Genomic DNA, 20599 nt, shown 5'->3' with positions numbered 1-20599 from the left:
TGGATAGAAAAGACGAATTCCGACCAAGTTTCGTGAAACCAAACCCAAAGCAAACACAACGAACCAAAGGATCAAAACAAAGGAAAAACGCCAGTCGAGTAAAACTGACATTCTACCTGATGCTCGGAAAAACGCGTGTGACCAAGTCACAGTTGCTTTCAGCTTTGAATTTGGTTGGTTTAGAGGACGTTGGCACATCTAAGAGTGAAATAGTACAATTTTCATTTGAGTGTCTAATCTGCGTCAATTCGGCTTCTCTTTGCTCTGTGATTGGTTCAGAAAACCCGCGCTAACTTCCCAACCAATCAGATGTAAAACTAAAACCAATCACCATTTGGTCATCCGCGTTTTCCCGCACTTTGGGCGGTTTGCTTAGTTTTTCTTTTGAAGTTCTCATTGGTTCTTGAGGGTATTTTTGTTCCTTACTAATAGTTGTTGGGATTACTGTGGTTTTGGTTTTACAACGCTCAATCGAAAAGTGCTCTAAAGCAAAACTAAAGTAATCCTGAACTCTCCATAATAAAATCTCTCTAGGAATCAAGAAAATAGAGAAGAAAAAGAGAGGAAATTAATTTGGAAAGAAAATTAACTAAGAAAATGAAATAAAATTAATTAAGACAAATCTACCTGGGCGGTAGTCGTATTTCTTTGTCACACAGCAAGTTCGGTTTTAATTTCTTGCATTTGCGTTTAATGGGCGAATGTTTTTACTTCCTTTGTGGCAGCTAAATAAACAACTGTACCAGACTTTTAATTTACTAAAACCAACAACTAAAAGCTAGATATCTCATGCATTTAAATGGACCTGACATCTGTCAACAATGGACTTTAATAACTGTCTCACCGAAGGAACTTGTACGACAGAGAGTTCCTTAGTTTTTTTTTTGAAGGACGAAAAAAATCCTAAGTTCATCTTACAATGGTTCTCTATAGTATCGAGAACAGTAATCGTGTTTGATTTTTCTAAGCCACGACAAAAACTTCCTAATGACAAATACGCAACTGACGAAGCCAGTTAATCAATAAAGTTATTAAAACACCTCCCACCGAGGTTTACCTTGAAATATTTTTTTTGAATTTTATCAGTGTCTTCGTTTTGCATAATCATAGTAGTGTTCGAACAATTATCCTCTCTTACCATAAGCCTAAGCCTAAGACAAGAAAGTTGCGCGCGGGAACATCTTATTAACATCTTTTTGACATCTTCTTGACATTTTATTGACTTAATTAAAGATCCCATGCTATATTATCAGAAGTTCATATTCTGCCTAAACAGGGGGAAGCTTTTAAACAGAGAAGTTTGACATTTGAATTATTTTTCTGGCTTGGAACTTCTCTATCACATCTTCTTTCTCCACTTCCACCGACTGGTAAGCAACATAAGGTTTTAATTTTTTGAAATTTAATTACCAATCATTCCGCACAATAACACACATATTTTAAATCACATTGACAAAAAAACGGCTATTGTAAATAGTAGATTTTTATTCATGGAAACGTTATTTCAGTTGTTCTTCTTTTTGCGCAAGTCGGTCCAATAAGTGGTGCTTGTCTTGCAGTATAAGGCTTTCAAGAAATAAATTGTTAACTTTCTCACCTAAAACCCATTTTTGTCCTTTTTACAGGGCGCACTTGTCATTTCCAAGATCATTGGTAATCATTTTGACAACAGCTTGCGCAAGGACAAGTTTTCCTCGGCAGCATAACCGGATTCTTTTTTGTACGAAACTCGCGATCCGTGAGTGGTTTAATGGTATTTGATAAAACTCTAAGAGACAATGAATGCGACATTTGGAAATTTGACTTTTAATGGCACAGAGTACTCCGGTTCATGGACAGATGCTTCCTTACATATAATTGAAGTGTTTTCTTTGCTTGTCTACGTCGTCGTGTTCGGAGTCGGCGGCGTGTTAGACATTTTTGTCATCTACGTAATGCTACGAAGTGGACAACTAAGGAAAAATTTTGCCAGCTTTTTACTTTTTCATCTATCTGTGACTCATCTACTGTTTCATCTTGTAATCGTCATGAATTTTTACGGGGGTCTGCTTCATAGAGATATTCAGTCTTGTAAGGCGTTTGCCTTTGTCGACCGCGCATGCCCAGCCGCTATTTTTAGCACGTTAGCTGCTATTGCGTGGGATAGACTCAAAAACATCTTACAGCCTTTTATAAGAGCCTGATTTCCAGACCCCTTCGTTCATATTTAATAATGACTGGAGTCATTTGGGCCTATGCTGTGTTATCTTCCATTTCGTTTGTTCACAGTGTGAAGGTACAGACTTTTACCTATTGTCAGACAGAAAACAACAGTGATTCATGTAGACAGTATATGTTCTGTGACACATCGCAATCTAATTGGCAAATTCAGCTTTCCGAGACGATTTATTTTTTTGTAACGTTTATCATGCCTCTTTGCTATACAGCAGTTGCGTACACAAGAATTGCAGTTCGCTTGTGGAACAGAAGCAAAAATGGAGCTATTCACAGCGCTGTGGCGAAACACAAGTCAAAATCTATTCGCTTGTTGGTTGTAGCCGTGTTTGGCTTCGTTCTTTGCTGGGGACCAAGTATTTTGGGCAACATGTTAGATAAATTTCAAGTTTTTGACGGATTGCTTGGAGTGACGAATTATTTTTTAATGGTATGGTTCATGTTTATCGCACCGGCATCAAGCTCTTGTGTTAGTACTGCTGTGTATGCTTTTTTTTGCCCTGAATTTAGGAAAAACAGCATCAAATTTGCTTCTTGTTGTTGTTGTTGCTGCTGCTGTAAATCGTCCCGTAATCACCGGATTAGTCCCGATGACGAGATACCTTTACAAACAAGAACGTGGCAAACTTCGATACGAAGACAGCAAGTCGATCAGAAATGAAGAAATATTTCCTTTCTTCAGTGGTTGAGCCCCGAATAATTTGGGATCCATGTCAGTGGTATAAGCGTAGGATAGACACGTCATGTTCGAAAACATGTAAAGCACCCACATAAGGCAACCTTCATACCTCAGTTGCATTGTAGAGGAAGATTGTAGGAGTACATTATGTTTTCCCCTTATTTAGCGTAGCTAGGAATGACGTCAAATGACTCCAAGACAGGAAGCAGTATTGAATCTGAGCTTGAGACTGCTGTCGGCAGTTTTGTCTATAACTTATTACAGGACAATAAAATTTAAGAAATTGGTGTATAAGTTAGTCATAAATACAGAAAAAAATATGCATTTAGGTGATCAAACAAACATCTCTGTGACAAGAACATAAACTAGGGTTGTTGCAAAAGATTCTTTGTTAGATATTAATGAGGGATATTGTAGGCGGGTTGCACGCAGGAAAAAAATCCTATTAGGCTAATTCTTCCAATGAATATAAGGATAAGTTTCCAAAGAAAATTTGAGAGATCCAATGGGCGATCTACAATTTTGGAGCCTTGTTCTTAACGGTTCAATCGCATTTTTGTGATACACTACATAATTCACCGAAGTATTACCGCGCTTGTAAATAATGGTGTTAGAGCCGACTAGCGACCGAATGAACGAAATGCGAACTGATATTGATTTGGTCACGTGGCTTAGTAGCACATGGTTTTGTATAAGAGTAGTTTCGTGTCGGGGACTGTGAATGCTATGTTCGTTTGTTGCAGTTTTGTACTTTCCTCACCGTTTATCGCACAGAATATTTTTTACTATAGGCGTAGATCAATTCGAGGCAACACAAATATCACAAAGGGTGGAAATGTCTGTATCTGAAGGTTGTGCACAAGCATGAGATGATCTGGATTAAAGCGTTGTGTTCTACAACCACGCGTCAAAAAAAGCTCTTTGCGAATTGTCCCCAACAAACGGGTACTGGTACGGGCCAGAGAAATATACCTGCAGAAAACTAAATAAGTATGGTAAAATGACTGGGGTTGCTATAGACCTCTGTATCTCAATCCATTTGTCTATTTTGCTAGAATTGCGTTAACAAAAGTACATTTTTTTGCGTACCTCAATTTTAAGACCTCATGTGCACTATTTTTCATTAGGATTTATAATTCATCTTCATCTCTTCATCTTGGTTAGGATTTCAATTCATCTTAGGCTTCTCAAGACCCATGGATAAATAGTTTTGGGAATTGATGACGATATTCTCGTAACACTCCGATTCAGTCTTAATAATAGCTTATTTCATTTTGTCTTAGAAGAGCAAATATTTTTAAGCGGGGGTGAGGCATCTAAGTAAGGAAGGTCTTCTTAAGCATCTAATGTCTGTGAGAGTTGTAAGGAAGACCGATTGACTTTTTTTTTCTGATATATTAAAATTCCCTTAAGTTATACCAAAAGAAATGGGATGCACAAGAGGGAATGCAGAATTAATTCTTCCATCTTCCATGTTCCCTCACGTTTCATGCCCGTTAATAGTCACTCCCACACCGCACCTGTTGTTGCTTCTTGGTCAACGGAGCGCACCTCAATACAGTGCGGTGCGTGCACAAGCATAAGGATATCTTCAGTTTGTGACAGAGACCAGAGGACGCCAAAATATTGACGTGTCTTGGTTCCATAATTCCTTGGGCCTTATACTTGTCACCAGTCGCTTAAGTGGTCCACGCACGCATGCAGTACGAACATACGCGGAAAAGCTGCTGTTCCGTTTATTGTTTATTTTCTACTCTGATTCGTCCATATTAGATGACAGGCTCCACGCGACTCAAAGGACAATGGCTTGAACAACAGAAGCAACAATGTCTGAGAACTCCTCTCCTGAATTCAGGGCTCAGAAATGCGTAGATGACAGGGTTTATAGAAGAGCTAGACGTCTGCAAAATTATACACCAAAAATAAACTATGAAATAATATTCAGACGATAAATTTTCTAATATGCTATACACCTCCAGTAATAGCAATACTAAGGTTGGCGCATAGCAGACCACAAAAACTAGGATAGCAGCGATCATTAAGCTAGTTGATTTCATTTTGGCCTTAGCAACTGCCTTGTGAATTGTTCCATTTTTGCTTCTGTTCCATAAACTTACGACGATCTTTGCGTAGGCGAAAAACGTGTACAACAAAGGAGCGGCAAACGCCACCACAAAGTAGAAGGTTCTTGTAAGCTGATCTTTCCAGTCTGCAGGTAACGTGCAGTAGCTATAATCTCTACAACTTTCAGTGCCATTGTTTTCTTGGGAGCAAATTACTCCAGAGGAACTCTTGATGCTGTACAAAAACGGGAGAGATGTCATGAAGGCGTAACACCAAATCGAGGTAACCAAGAATAGGAATGTGTTCAGTTTTCTAGGTGATAAGCTTTGAAAAGGCCGTAATACGTTTCTGTGTCGATCCCACGCAATAGCAGCCAAACTACTAAAAATGGCCGCCGCAGAGGTGTAGCTGACGAGTACCGAAGCTTTGCATGATGTAGATGATAGCAAGAAAAGTGACTGGACTAGCTGTGACATCGGAATGACAAAGTGAAACAGCAGATGGGTGAAGGACAAATGGCAAATCAAAAAGCTTGAAATATTTCGCCGTGCCTTACCACTTCGAAGCATGACGTATATAACTACAGAGTTTAAAATTGCACCTGAGGAAAGCAACACGTAATAGATGATCAACGGCCATCGAGTAAAGCTTGCATGATTAAGATGCGTTTCCGAAGAATTAAGTGATACGGGCTTTGACCAGTTTGTTAACGTTTGATTCATTTCTTCGTAAAAGATCGTTAGTCTTTGAACTCTACTGAACCGTTGTCTTTCAACACTCACAGTTTATAACCTTTAACGTATTTCGATCGTGATAGTACAGAGCGGAATGAAAGCTTGCAAGCAAAGAAATTGAAAAAAAAAAAAAACTATAAATTTACATTTTAGATCAAAATTATTATTTACTTTTCATAATGTACCTGCACTTTATTGCGCATCTTAAAACAACAGACTTGACACAAGACAAAACGCTAGTTGATAAGCTGCTCTTAGTCGGAAAACAGGACCAGAGCGAGGTCAAAGCTTTTCCTTTTATTAAAATGGGTAACTTCCTAAAGAAACTGTGGTGCTGCGTCAGTGGGTAGTAGCACAAGATAATTGGGTTTAACTAATTTCAACTGAGTTGATGATGTAAATTGGACAACGTAAAGAGTTTCTAAAGCTGACGTTAGGAGCGTCAGCCCCTTATCAAAAACCTTCGTTAGCCCTTCGCTCTGACGAAGGGCGAACGCTCATAACATCAACTTGAGAAAGTCTTTTAAACGGTGGCCAATTTACATTAGCAGCTCGGTTGATAAAACCAAATTACCGTTTCTGGTAAGCTCGTTATATGCATCCAAGTTTAGCAAGCCATTAAGGCAAATCTCCATTAAATGTCAAAAGTAATCCAGACTGACGTACGTTTTGTCTTTCAGAGTTCTGTGATTGGTCTGGAAAACTCGCACCATTCTCTCAACGTAATCAGATGCAAAACAAGAACCAATCGCGACTTGATCACCCACGTTTTTCCTGCGCTTCTAGATCAACAAACTCATCAGACAATTTTTAGGGAAATAAAAGCAGCTACAAGAGATGATTTCTGATCTCCAAATTTGGTGTATTTCAACTGTTTAAAAACCTCCTACTCCCTCCCATAAAAAGAAATATCCATCTTTTCATAAGAATGCATTTGTGATGCAGTCGCTGGCCGCGGTTTTTTGCCTATAACAGCATTAAAGTATTAAGTTCGCGTCCTCGATAGCTGGCTGTTTTTAACTGTGTTCTGATTGGCCGGCTTCGACTCATAATACTGAATCAGAATGCTCCCTGTTTAACGCAATTTGTCTTTATCTCGTGAAAGAGTTCAGTTGAACCATTTAGAGATTTGTTTGTATGTTTTCGCGCATCAATGTCAGTATCTGAGCATCTTCGCACCTACCCCTCCTCTAACCAAACAGAAGTCAACTCATAACAAGCTAATGGAAAATGTTGGCTCAGGGGAAAAGCAGGTGCACAGTTTCTCAGATACTGACATTGATCCATTTTCACAAAGGGTAATGGGCCGGCCCCTAGTCACTAGTCTTTTTCGCCCCCATTTGCTTTCTTGCACAGAGGTTTAATATCTATTACTAAACTTTGCCGATCAAACACCTTGGAAAATTGTTACAATTTACTCCAATACAGGAATCGGAATCGGGGAGGGGGGGGGGGAGGGGAGTGAAGAGAAGATGCTTCGATATATAGATTTCTGTTCTAGGAGATAAGTGAATTCATGTTGTGGAAAAAAAAAGAGAAATCATTGGTTAAGAAATCAATAGTCCCTGCCAGAAGGAACTACGTCTTCTACGTTCAATTTGAACTCAGACAAAAAAAAAGCCAGAGAAATGCTTGAAACGCTTTTATCAAAATTATTACTTCCACTAACCGTTAGTTGAAAAGATTTTTGTTCATCTTTTAGCGCTAAAAGGTTCAGATCATTTCTTTTTTCAGCTGTTTGGCAGACTTAAAAAACAAATATTATCAGGTAAAATAACAAATTTCGAAAAGATGAACCCTTGTCTTCGGTGCCACAAATAAATTGGCTCCTCGCATCATAAGATGTTCAATCTACATAGAAGTCACTGCTAGCTTCAGGGTAAGAGAAACTCATTTATCATATAGTTTTACCTGTGCAATTGATAATATTACGAATATATCTTAAACTGAAATGACGAAGGCTTTTTGTGTGTCTGTTCTTAGCCCAATTCGAAACACTTTTTTCCCTTACAAGTTTTTCAATATTTACGGATCAGAGATAAATTCTTACTTATGATAAAGCTTACCGGATGAAGTTAGGAGAAGAGCGATAAATACTGTTGGTAGCGCTTTGCGCCATTGTGCGTTATGAATTTGTGCGTAATTAATTTATGCCTTATCAAGTTGTTTGTTGTCTTAGTTTTGGGCCTGTATCTTTGGACCGAGATTTTCTGGATCTTTTATTGACCAAGATAAGGTTATTCTTATATGAAAAAAAAAGCGAAAATTACCTGTCGTTCGATTCCTTCACAAATAAATGCAGCGAAACCAGAACGAAATGCGCCTCGAGATTTTGGATCATTTTGGAAATGTAATTAATTGGTCAAAATCAACATAAAACCTTCACCCTAAAATTGAGAAATTTTCAAATGAGTTTCAAAAGTAATCCGGGAGTACATTGGTCTTGCTTCACTTTGCTCTGTGATTGGTCCAAGAAACTCGCACCACCCTCTCGACCAATCAGATACATGGCCTAAACCAATTACCACTTGTCATTTAGTGTTAACAACTGAGTTGAAAACGTAAATTAGCCACCGTAAAAGGTTAAAAAAACTGACGTTTCGAGCGTTAGCCCTTCGTCAGAACGAAGGACGAAGGGCTAACGCTAGAAACGTCAGCTTTTTTACCCTTTACGGTGGCTAATTTACGTTTTCAACCCAATTGTTAACACTAAATTACCTGCTATACTCTCCCACCGACGCAGCACCACAGTTTCTTTAGAAACTTACCCCTTTATTCAATTACCGCTTGGTCGCCCGCGTTTTCCCGCGCTTTAGGTAGTTTGCCTGCTTTTACTTTGAGCTCTGATTGGCTCTTGAGTTTATTTTCCTTTCTTCGATCGGCCGTTATGATTACTTACGCTCTAATTTGCAAGGAACAAAAACTCCTCCAAAGTAAGAACAGACCAAAAAGTAATTTGGATGGAAAAGACGAATTAAAACTAAATTAAAACTGACATTCTACCTGATGCTCGGAAAAACGCGTGTGACCAAGTCACAGTTGCTTTCAGCTTTGAATTTGGTTGGTTTAGAGGACGTTGGCACATCTAAGAGTGAAATAGTACAATTTTCATTTGAGTGTCTAATCTGCGTCAATTCGGCTTCTCTTTGCTCTATGATTGGTTCAGAAAACCCGCGCTAACTTCCCAACCAATCAGATGTAAAACTAAAACCAATCACCATTTGGTCATCCGCGTTTTCCCGCACTTTGGGCAGTTTGCTCAGTTTTTCTTTTGAAGTTCTCATTGGTTCTTGAGGGTATTTTTGTTCCTTACTAATAGTTGTTGGGATTACTGTGGTTTTGGTTTTACAACGCTCAACCGAAAAGTGCTCTAAAGCAAAACTAAAGTAATCCTGAACTCTCCATAATAAAAATCTCTCTAGGAATCAAGAAAATAGAGAAAAAAAAGAGAGGAAATTAATTTGGAAAGAAAATTAACTAAGAAAATGAAATAAAATTAATTAAGACAAATCTACCTGGGCGGTAGTCGTATTTCTTTGTCACACAGCAAGTTCGGTTTTAATTTCTTACATTTGCGTTTAATGGGCACGTTTTTACTTCCTTTGTAGCAGCTAAATAAACAACTGTACCAGACATTTAATTTACTAAAACCAACAACTAAAAGCTAGATATCTCGTGCATTTAAATGGACCTGACATCTGTCAACAATGGGCTTTAATAACTGTCTCACCGAAGGAACTTGTACGACAGAGAGTTCCTTAGTTTTTTTTTTTAAGGACGAAAAAAATCCTAAGTTCATCTTACAATGGTTCTCTATAGTATCGAGAACAGTAATCGTGTTTGATTTTTCTAAGCCACGACAAAAACTTCCTAATGACAAATACGCAACTGACGAAGCCAGTTAATCAATAAAGTTATTAAAACACCTCCCACCGAGGTTTACCTTGAAATATTTTTTTGAATTTTATCAGTGTCTTCGTTTTGCATAATCATAGTAGTGTTCGAACAATTATCCTCTCTTACCATAAGCCTAAGCCTAAGACAAGAAAGTTGTGCGCGGGAACATCTTATTAACATCTTTTTGACATCTTCTTGACATTTTATTGACTTAATTAAAGATCCCATGCTATATTATCAGAAGTTCATATTCTGCCTAAACAGGGGGAAGCTTTTAAACAGAGAAGTTTGACATTTGAATTATTTTTCTGGCTTGGAACGTGTCTATCACATGTTCTTTCTCCACTTCCACCGACTGGTAAGCAACATGAGGTTTTAATTTTTTGAAATGTAATTACCAATCATTCTGCACAATAACACACATATTTTAAATCACATTGACAAAAAAACGGCTACTGTAAATAGTAGATTTTTAATCATGGAAACGTTATTTCAGTTGTTCTTCTTTTTGCGCAAGTCGGTCCAATAAGTGGTGCTTGTCTTGCAGTATAAGGCTTTCAAGAAATAAATTGTTAACATTCTCACCTAAAACCCATTTTTGTCCTTTTTAAAGGGCGCACTCGTCATTTCCAAGATCATTGGTAATCATTTTGACAACAGCTTGCGCAAGGACAAGTTTTCCTCGGCAGCATAACCGGATTCGTTTTTGTACGAAACTCGCGATCCGTGAGTGGTTTAATGGATATTTGATAAAACTCGAAGAGACAATGAATGCGACATTTGGAAATTTGACTTTTAATGGCACAGAGTACTCCGGTTCATGGACAGATAAAATTGAAATGTTTTCTTTGCTTGTCTACGTCGTCGTGTTCGGAGTCGGCGGCGTGTTAGACATTTTTGTCATCTACGTAATGTTACGAAGTGGACAACTAAGGAAAAATTTTGCCAGCTTTTTACTTTTTCATTTATCTGTGACTCATCTACTGTTTCATCTTGTAATCGTCATGAATTTTTACAGGGGTCTGTTTAAAGGAGATATTCAGTCTTGTAAGGCGTTTGCCTTTGTCGACCGCGCATGCCCAGCCGCTATTTTTAGCACGTTAGCTGCTATTGCGTGGGATAGACTCAAAAACATCTTACAGCCTTTTAAGAGTCTGATTTACAAACCCCTTCGTTCATATTTAATAATGACTGGAGTCATTTGGGCCTATGCTGTGTTATCTTCCATTTCGTTTGTTCACAGTGTGAAGGTACGGACTGTGAACTATTGTCGGGCAGAAAACAACAGTGATTCATGTAGACAGTATATGTTCTGCGACACATCGCGATCTACTCGGCAAATTCAGCTTTCTGAGACGATTTATTTTTTTGTGGCGTTTATCATGCCTCTTTCCTATATAGCAGTTGCGTACACAAGAATTGCAGTTCGCTTGTGGAACAGAAGCAAAAATGGAGCTATTCACAGCGCTGTGGCGAAACACAAGTCAAAATCTATTCGCTTGTTGGTTGTAGCCGTGTTTGGCTTCGTTCTTTGCTGGGGACCAAGTATTTTGGGCAGCATGTTAGATAAATTTCAAGTTTTTGACGGAGTGCCTGGAGTGACGAAATATCTTTTAATGATATGGTTCATGTTTATCGCACCGGCATCAAGCTCTTGTGTTAGTACTGCTGTATACGCTTCTTTTTGCCCTGAATTTAGGAAAAATAGCATCAAATTTGCTTGTTGTTGTTGTTATTGTTGCTGCTGCTGTAAATCGTCTCGTAATCACCGGATTAGTCCCGATGACGAGATACGTTTACAAACGAGAACGTGGCAAACTTTGATACGAAGACAGCAGGTCGATCAGAAATAAAGAAATATTTGCTTTCTTCAGTGGTTGAGCCCCGAATAATTTGGGATCCATGTCAGTGGTATAAGCGTGAGATAGACACGTCATGTTCGTAAACATGTAAAGCACCCGCATAAGGCAACCTTCATACCTCAGTTGCATTACAGAGGAAGATTGTAGGAGTAGGAGTACATTGTGTTTTCCCATATTTAACGTAGCTAGGAATGACGTCAAACGACTTCAAGACACGAAGCAGTATTGACTCTGAGCTTGAGACTGCTGTCGGCAGTTTTGTCTATAGCTTATTACAGGACAATAAAATTTAAGAAATTGGTGTATAAGTTAGTCATAAATACAGAAAAAGATTAGCATTTAGGTGATCAAACAAATATCTCTGTGACAAGAACGTAAACTAGGTTGTTGCAAAAGATTCTTTGTTAGATATTAATGAAGGATATTGTAGGCGGGTTGCACGCAGGAAAAAAAATCCTATTAGGCTAATTCTTCCAATGAATATAAGGATAAGTTTCCAAAGAAACTGTGAGTGATCCAATGGGCGACCTACAATTTTGGAGCCTTGTTTTTAACGGTTCAATCGCATTTTTGTGATACACTATATAATTCACCGAAGTATTACCGCGCTTGTAAATAATGGTGTTGGGGCCGACTAGCGACCGAATGAACGAAATGCGAACTGATATTGATTTGGTCACGTGGCTTAGTAGCACATGGTTTTGTATAAGAGTAGTTTCGTGCCGGGGACTGTGAATGCAATGTTCGTTTGTTGCAGTTTTGTACTTTCCTCACCGTTTATCGCACAGAATATTTTTTACCGTAGGCGTAGATCAATTCGAGGCTAAACAAATGTCACAAAGGGTGGAAATGTCTGTATTTGAAAATGTGCACAAGCATAAGATGTTCTGCATTAAAGCGTTGTGTTCTGAAACTACGCGTCAAAAAAGCTCTCTGCAAATTGTCCCCAACAAATGGGTACTGGTACGGGCCAGAGAAATAAACCTGCAGGAAATTACAAAAGTATGGTAAAATGGCTGAGGTTGCTAGAAACCCCTGTATCTCAACGCATTTGTTTATTTTGCAAGAATCACTTTAACAAAAGTACATTTTTTTACCGTACCTCAATTTTAAGACCTCATTTTTCGTCAGGATTCATAATGGTGCCCGTTACGATTTTATTTCATCTCAGGCTTCTCAGGACCCTTGGATGAATAGTTTTGGGAATTGATAACGATATTCTCGTAACACTCCAATTCAGTCTTAATAATAGCTTATCTCACTTTGTCTTAGAAGAGCAAATATTTTAAAGCGGGGGTAAGGCATCTAAGTAAGGAAGGTCTTCTTAAGCATCTAATGTCTGTGAGAGTCGTAAGGAAGACCGATTGGACTTTTTTTTCGGATATATCAAAATTCCCTTAAGTTATACCAAACTACAGTGGAATGCACCAGAAGGAATGCAGAATTAATTCTTCATCTTCCATGTTCCCTCACGTTTCATGCCCGTTACATGTAATACTCACTCTCACACCACGCCTGTTGTTGCTTCTTGGTCAGCGGAGTACACCTAAATACAGAGATGCCGTGCGTGCACAAACATGAGGATATTTTCAGTTTATGACAGAGACCAGACAGACGCCAAAATACTGACGTGTCTTGCTTCCATAATTCCTTGGGCCTTATACGTGTCACCAGTCGCTCAAGTGGTCCACGCACGTTGCCGCTTTGTCCTGTGACTCCAAAAATATGCATGCAGTACGAACATACGCGGCAAAGCAAAATACTCTGATTCGTCCATATTAGATGACAGGCTCCACGCGACTCAAAGGACAATGGCTTGAACAACAGAAGCAACAATGTCTGAGAACTCCTCTTCTGAATTCAGGGCTCAGAAATGCGTAGATGACAGGGTTTATAGAAGAGCTAGATGTCTCCAAAATTATACACCAAAAATAAACTATGAAATAATATTCAGACGATAAATTTTCTAATATGCTATACACCTCCAGTAATAGCAATACTAAGGTTGGCGTATAGCAGACCACAAAAACTAGGACAGCAGCGACCATTAAGCGAGTTGATTTCATTTTGGCCTTAGCAACTGCCTTGTGAATTGTTCCATTTTTGCTTCTGTTCCATAAACTTACGACGATCCTTGCGTAGGCGAAAAACGTGTACAACAAAGGAGCGGCAAACGCCACCACAAAGTAGAAGGTTCTTGTAAGCTGATCTTTCCAGTCTGCAGGTAACGTGCAGTAGCTATAATCTCTACAACTTTCAGTGCCATTGTTTTCTTGGGAGCAAATTACTCCAGAGGAGCTCTTGACGCTGTACAAAAACGGGAGAGATGTTATGAAGGCGTAACACCAAATCGAGGAAACCAAGAATAGGAATGTCTTCAGTTTTCTGGGTGATAAGCTTTGAAAAGGCCGTAATACGTTTCTGTGTCGGTCCCACGCAATAGCAGCCAAACTACTAAAAATGGCCGCTGCAGAGGTGTAGCTGACGAGTACTGAAGCTTTGCATGATGTAGATGATAGCAAGAAAAGTGACTGGACTAGCTGTGACATCGGAATGACGAAGTGAAACAGCAGATGGGTGAAGGACAAATGGCAAATCAAAAAGCTTGAAATATTTCGCCGTGCCTTACCACTTCGAAGCATGACATATATAACTACAGAGTTTAAAACTGCACCTGAGAAAAGCAACACGTAATAGATGATCAACGGCCATAGAGTAAAGCTTGCATGATTAAGATGCGTTTCCGAAGAATTAAGTGATACGGGCTTTGACCAGTTTGCTAACGTTTGATTCATTTCTTCGTAAAAGACCGTTGTCTTTCAACACTGACAGTTTATCACCTTCAAAGTACTTCGATCGTGATAGTATAGAGAGGACTGAAAGCTTGCCAGCAAAGAAATTGAAAAAAAAACAAAAAACTATAAATTTACATTTTAGATCAAAATTATTATTTCTTTTTCATAATGTACCTGCACTAAAACAACAGACTTGACATCAAACAAAACGCGAGTTGATAAGCTGCTCTTAGTCGGAAAACAGGACCAGAGCGAGGTCAAAGCTTTTCCTTTTATTAAAATGGGTAACTTCCTAAAGAAACTGTGGTGCTGCGTCAGTGGTTGGTAGCACAAGATAATTGGGTTTAACTAATTTTAACTGAGTTGATGATGTAAATTGGACAACGTAAAGAGTTTCTAAAGGTGACGTTACGAGCGTCAGCCCCTTATCAAAAACCTTCGTTAGCCCTTCGCTCTGACGAAGGGCGAACGCTCATAACATCAACTCGAGAAAGTCTTTTAAACGGTGGCCAATTTACATTAGCAACTCGGTTGATAATACCAAATTACCGTTTCTGGTAAGCATACATCCAAGTTTAGCAAGCCATTAAGGCAAATCTCCATTAAGTGTCAAAAGTAATCCAGACTGACGTAAGTGTTGTCTTTCAGAGTTCTGTGATTGGTCTGGAAAACTCGCACCATTCTCTCAACGTAATCAGATGCAAAACAAGAACCAATCGCGACTTGATCACCCGCGTTTTTCCTGCGTTTCTGGATCAACAAACTCATCAGACAATTTTTAGGGAAATAAAAGCAGCTACAAGAGATGATTTCTGATCTCCAAATTTGGTGTATTTCAACTGTTTAAAAACCTCCTACTCCCTCCCATAAAAAGAAATATCCATCTTTTCATAAGAATGCATTTGTGACGCAGTCACTGGCCGCGGGTTTTTGCTTATAGCAGCATTAAAGTATTAAGTTCGCGTCCTCGATAGCTGGCTGTTTTTAACTGTGTTCTGATTGGCCGGCTTCGACTCATAATACTGAATCAGAATGCGCCCTGTTTAACGCAATTTGTCTTTATCTAGTGAAAGAGTTCAGTTGAACCATTTAGAGATTTGTTTGTATGTTTTCGCGCATCAATGTCAGTATCTGAGCATCTGCGCACCTACCCCTCCCCTAACCAAACAGAAGTCAACTCATAACGAGCTAAGGTAAATGTTGGCTCAGGGGAAAAGTAGGTGCACAGTTTCTCAGATACTGACATTGATCCATTTTCGTGAAGGGTAATGGGCCGACCTCTAGTCACTAGTCTTTCCGCCCCCATTTGCTTTCTCGCACAGAGGTTTATTACCTATTACTAAACTTTGCCGATCAAACACCTTGGAAAATTGTTACAATTTACTCCAATACAGGAATCGGAATCGGGGAGGGGGAGGGAGGGGAGTGAAGAGAAGATGCTTCGATATACTAGATTTCTGTTCTAGGAGATAAGTGAATTCATGTTGCTGAAAAAAAAAAAGAGAAATCATTAGTTAAGAAATCAATAGTCCCTACTAGAAGGAACTGCGTCTTCTACGTTTAATTTGAACTCAGACAAAAAAAAAGCCAGAGAAATGCTTGAAACGCTTTTATCAAAATTATTACTTCCACTAACCGTTAGTTGAAAAGATTTTTGTTTACCTTTTAGCGCTAAAACGTTCAGATCATTTCTTTTTTCAGCTGTTAGGCAGACTTAAAAAACAAATATTATTAGGTAAAATAACAAATTTCGAAAAGATGAACCTTTGTCTTCGGTGCCACAAATAAATTGGCTCCTCGCATCATAAGATGTTCAATCTACATAGAAGTCACTGCTAGCTTCAGGGTAAGAGAAACTCATTTGTCATATAGTTTTACCTGTGCAATTGATGATATTACGAATTGATCTTAAATTGAAATGACGAAGGCTTTTTGTGTCTGTTCTAAGCCCCAATTGAAAAAACCCTTTTTTCCCTTACAAGTTTTTCAATATTTACGGATCAGAGATAAATTCTTACTTACGATCAAGCTTACCGGATGAAGTTAGGAGAAGAGCGATAAATACTGTTGGTAGCGCTTTGCGCCATTGTGCGTTATTAATTTGTGCGTAATTAATTTGTGCGTAATTAATTTGTGCGTAATTAATTTGTGCGTAATAAATTTGTGCGTAATTAATTTGTGCGTAATTAATTTGTGCCTTATCAAGTTATTTGTTGTCTTAGGTTTGGGCCTGTGTCTTTGGACCGAAACTTTCTGGATCTTTTATTGACCAAGATAAGATTATTCTTATTCGAAAAAAAAAGCGGAAATTACTTGTCGTTCGACTCCTTCACAAAAACATGCGGCGAAACCAGAACGAAATGTGTCTCGAAATTTTGGATCATTTAGGAAACGTAATTAATTGGTCAAAATCAGCATAAAACCTTCACACTACAATTGAGAAATTTTCAAGCAAGTTTCGAAAGTAATCCGGGAGTGCATTGGTCTTGCTTCACTTTGCTCTGTGATTGGTCCAAGAAACTCGCACCACCCTCTCAACCAATCAGATACATAGCCTAAACCAATTACCACTTGGTCGCCCGCGTTTTCCCGCGCTTTAGGTAGTTTGCCTGCTTTTACTTTGAGCTCTGATTGGCTCTTGAGTGTATTTTCCTTTCTCCTGATCGGCCGCTATGATTACTTACGCTCTAATTTGCAAGGAATAAAAACTCCTCCAAAGTAAGAACAGACCAAAAAGTAATTTGGATGGAAAAGACGAATTCCGACCAAGTTTCGTAAAACCAAACCCAAAGCAAACACAACGAACCAAAGGATCAAAACAAAGGAAAAACGCCAATCAATTAAAACTGACATTCTACCTGATACTCGGAAAAACGCGTGTGACCAAGTCACAGTTGGTTTTAGCTTTGAATCTGGTTGGTTTAGAGGAAGTTGGCACATCTAAGAGTGAAATAGTACAATTTTCATTTGAGTGTCTAATCTGCGTCGATTCGGCTTCTCTTTGCTCTGTGATTGGTTCAGAAAACCTGCGCTAACCTCCCAACCAATCAGATGCAAAACTAAAACCAATCACGATTTGGTCATCCGCGTTTTCCCGCGCTTTGGACAGTTTGCTTAGTTTTTCTTTTTGAAGTTTTCGTTGGTTCTTGAAGGTATTTTTGTTCCTTAGTATTAGTTGTTGGGATTACTGTGGTTTTGGTTTTACAACGCTCAACCGAAAAGTGCTCTAAAGCAAAACTAAAGTAATCCTGAACTCTCCATGGTCAAAATCTCTCTAGGAATTGAGAAAAAAGAGAAGAAAAAGAAAGAAAATAAATTCAGAAAGAAAATTAACTAAGAAAATTAAATAAAATTAATTAAGACAAATCTACCTGGGTGGAAGTCGTATTTCTTTGTCACACAGCAAGTTCGGTTTTAATTTCTTGCATTTGCGTTTAATGGACGAATGCTTTTACTTCCTTTGTGGCAGCTAAATAAACAACTGCATCAGACTTTTAAATTTACTAAAACCAACAACTAAAAGCTAGATATCTCGTGCATTTAAATGGACCTGACATCTGTCAACAATGGGCTTTAATAACTGTCTCACCGAAGGAACTTGTACGACAGAGAGTTCCTTAGTTTTTTTTTTGAAGGACGAAAAAAATCCTAAGTTCATCTTACAATGGTTCTCTATAGTATCGAGAACAGTAATCGTGTTTGATTTTTCTAAGCCACGACAAAAACCTCCTAATGACAAATACGCAACTGACGAAGCCAGTTAATCAATAAAGTTATTAAAACACCTCCCACCGAGGTTTACCTTGAAATATTTTTTTGAATTTTATCAGTGTCTTCGTTTTGCATAATCATAGTAGTGTTCGAACAATTATCCTCTCTTACCATAAGCCTAAGCCTAAGACAAGAAAGTTGCGCGCGGGAACATCTTATTAACATCTTTTTGACATCTTCTTGGCATCTTATTGACTTAATTAAAGATCCCATGCTATATTATCAGAAGTTCATATTCTGCCTAAACAGGGGGAAGCTTTTAAACAGAGAAGTTTGACATTTGAATTATTTTTCTGGCTTGGAACGTGTCTATCACATGTTCTTTCTCCACTTCCACCGACTGGTAAGCAACATGAGGTTTTAATTTTTTGAAATTTAATTACCAATCATTCCGCACAATAACACACATATTTTAAATCACATTGACAAAAAAACGGCTACTGTAAATAGTAGATTTTTAATCATGGAAACGTTATTTCAGTTGTTCTTCTTTTTGCGCAAGTCGGTCCAATAAGTGGTGCTTGTCTTGCAGTATAAGGCTTTCAAGAAATAAATTGTTAACATTCTCACCTAAAACCCATTTTTGTCCTTTTTAAAGGGCGCACTTGTCATTTCCAAGATCATTGGTAATCATTTTGACAACAGCTTGCGCAAGGACAAGTTTTCCTCGGCAGCATAACCGGATTCGTTTTTGTACGAAACTCGCGATCCGTGAGTGGTTTAATGGATATTTGATAAAACTCGAAGAGACAATGAATGCGACATTTGGAAATTTGACTTTTAATGGCACAGAGTACTCCGGTTCATGGACAGATAAAATTGAAATGTTTTCTTTGCTTGTCTACGTCGTCGTGTTCGGAGTCGGCGGCGTGTTAGACATTTTTGTCATCTACGTAATGTTACGAAGTGGACAACTAAGGAAAAATTTTGCCAGCTTTTTACTTTTTCATTTATCTGTGACTCATCTACTGTTTCATCTTGTAATCGTCATGAATTTTTACAGGGGTCTGTTTAAAGGAGATATTCAGTCTTGTAAGGCGTTTGCCTTTGTCGACCGCGCATGCCCAGCCGCTATTTTTAGCACGTTAGCTGCTATTGCGTGGGATAGACTCAAAAACATCTTACAGCCTTTTAAGAGTCTGATTTACAAACCCCTTCGTTCATATTTAATAATGACTGGAGTCATTTGGGCCTATGCTGTGTTATCTTCCATTTCGTTTGTTCACAGTGTGAAGGTACGGACTGTGAACTATTGTCGGGCAGAAAACAACAGTGATTCATGTAGACAGTATATGTTCTGCGACACATCGCGATCTACTCGGCAAATTCAGCTTTCTGAGACGATTTATTTTTTTGTGGCGTTTATCATGCCTCTTTCCTATATAGCAGTTGCGTACACAAGAATTGTAGTTCGCTTGTGGAACAGAAGCAAAAATGGAGCTATTCACAGCGCTGTGGCGAAACACAAGTCAAAATCTATTCGCTTGTTGGTTGTAGCCGTGTTTGGCTTCGTTCTTTGCTGGGGACCAAGTATTTTGGGCAACATGTTAGATAAATTTCAAGTTTTTGACGGAGTGCCTGGAGTGACGAAATATTTTTTAATGATATGGTTCATGTTTATCGCACCGGCATCAAGCTCTTGTGTTAGTACTGCTGTATACGCTTTTTTTTTGCCCTGAATTTAGGAAAAATAGCATCAAATTTGCTTGTTGTTGTTGTTATTGTTGTTGCTGCTGTAAATCGTCCCGTAATCACCGGATTAGTCCCGATGACGAGATACGTTTACAAACAAGAACGTGGCAAACTTCGATACGAAGACAGCAGGTCGATCAGAAATGAAGAAATATTTGCTTTCTTCAGTGGTTGAGCCCCGAATAATTTGGGATCTATGTCAGTGGTATAAGCGTAAGATAGACACGTCATGTTCGAAAACATGTAAAGCACCCACATAAGGCAACCTTCATACTTCAGTTGCATTGTAGAGGAAGATTGTAGGAGTACATTATGTTTTCCCATATTTAACGTAGCTAGGAATGACGTCAAACGACTTCAAGACACGAAGCAGTATTGACTCTGAGCTTGAGACTGCTGTCGGCAGTTTTGTCTATAACTTATTACAGGACAATAAAATTTAAGAAATTGGTGTATAAGTTAGTCATAAATACAGAAAAAGATTAGCATTTAGGTGATCAAACAAATATCTCTGTGACCAGAACGTAAACTAGGTTGTTGCAAAAGATTCTTTGTTAGATATTAATGAAGAATATTGTAGGCGGGCTGCACGCAGGAAAAAATCCTTGTAAGTGCCCCTAAGGCACGGGTTTATCCCTTGTTTTGATTTAGTAATCGTTTAATTAATAATCTGTAAAAGTCACACTAGGTGCCTCGTCACGCGTTCCGTAAGTGGTATCGCATTTCCAAACAGAACGGATCTATTGTGCAATTCAATAATTCGATCGATTTCGCAAGCACTCGTGGTTTAATAGAAAGAAATTGTCTGTCGTTTTTATCGAAGGAAGGAAAGGTCCTTTTTGTGTCAACTCTCGCCAGATCCGGCAACAATGTAAGTTTAATTTACCTCGA

General features: G+C 38.6%; 3 protein-coding genes and 2 pseudogenes across 4 annotated transcripts; 3 read left to right on the top strand and 2 right to left on the bottom strand.

Moving 5' to 3' along the window:
- Positions 1 to 1640: 1640 nt before the first annotated feature.
- On the top strand, positions 1641 to 3274 carry LOC149034107 (QRFP-like peptide receptor; annotated as a pseudogene). Its single transcript, XR_016182962.1, has one exon. The product of XR_016182962.1 is annotated as a QRFP-like peptide receptor (transcript).
- A 1271-nt stretch (positions 3275 to 4545) lies between these two features.
- Positions 4546 to 5765, bottom strand: LOC149034106 (pyroglutamylated RF-amide peptide receptor-like). Its single transcript, XM_089193980.1, has one exon. The coding sequence runs from the start codon at positions 5677 to 5679 to the stop codon at positions 4663 to 4665; it is 1017 nt and encodes a 338-aa protein (XP_089050106.1). The 5' UTR covers positions 5680 to 5765; the 3' UTR covers positions 4546 to 4662.
- Positions 5766 to 10206: 4441 nt separating this feature from the next.
- LOC149034105 (pyroglutamylated RF-amide peptide receptor-like) lies at positions 10207 to 11461 on the top strand. Its single transcript, XM_089193979.1, has one exon. It carries the CDS (start codon positions 10356 to 10358, stop codon positions 11439 to 11441), a length of 1086 nt encoding a protein of 361 aa, XP_089050105.1. The 5' UTR covers positions 10207 to 10355; the 3' UTR covers positions 11442 to 11461.
- Positions 11462 to 12506: 1045 nt separating this feature from the next.
- Positions 12507 to 19452, bottom strand: LOC149034104 (pyroglutamylated RF-amide peptide receptor-like). The gene is made up of 3 exons (XM_089193840.1): positions 18594 to 19452; positions 18128 to 18140; positions 12507 to 14266 (listed from the first exon to the last, which is right to left on the bottom strand). Exons 1-3 carry the CDS (start codon positions 18638 to 18640, stop codon positions 13229 to 13231), a joined length of 1098 nt encoding a protein of 365 aa, XP_089049966.1. The 5' UTR covers positions 18641 to 19452; the 3' UTR covers positions 12507 to 13228.
- Positions 18623 to 19875, top strand: LOC149034103 (pyroglutamylated RF-amide peptide receptor-like; annotated as a pseudogene).
- Positions 19876 to 20599: the final 724 nt, after the last annotated feature.

This window comes from Pocillopora damicornis, chromosome 14 (assembly GCF_964200805.1).
Source record: "Pocillopora damicornis chromosome 14, jaPocDami1.2, whole genome shotgun sequence".
NCBI lineage: Eukaryota > Metazoa > Cnidaria > Anthozoa > Scleractinia > Pocilloporidae > Pocillopora > Pocillopora damicornis.
This window is presented reverse-complemented; position numbering and strand designations above follow the sequence as displayed.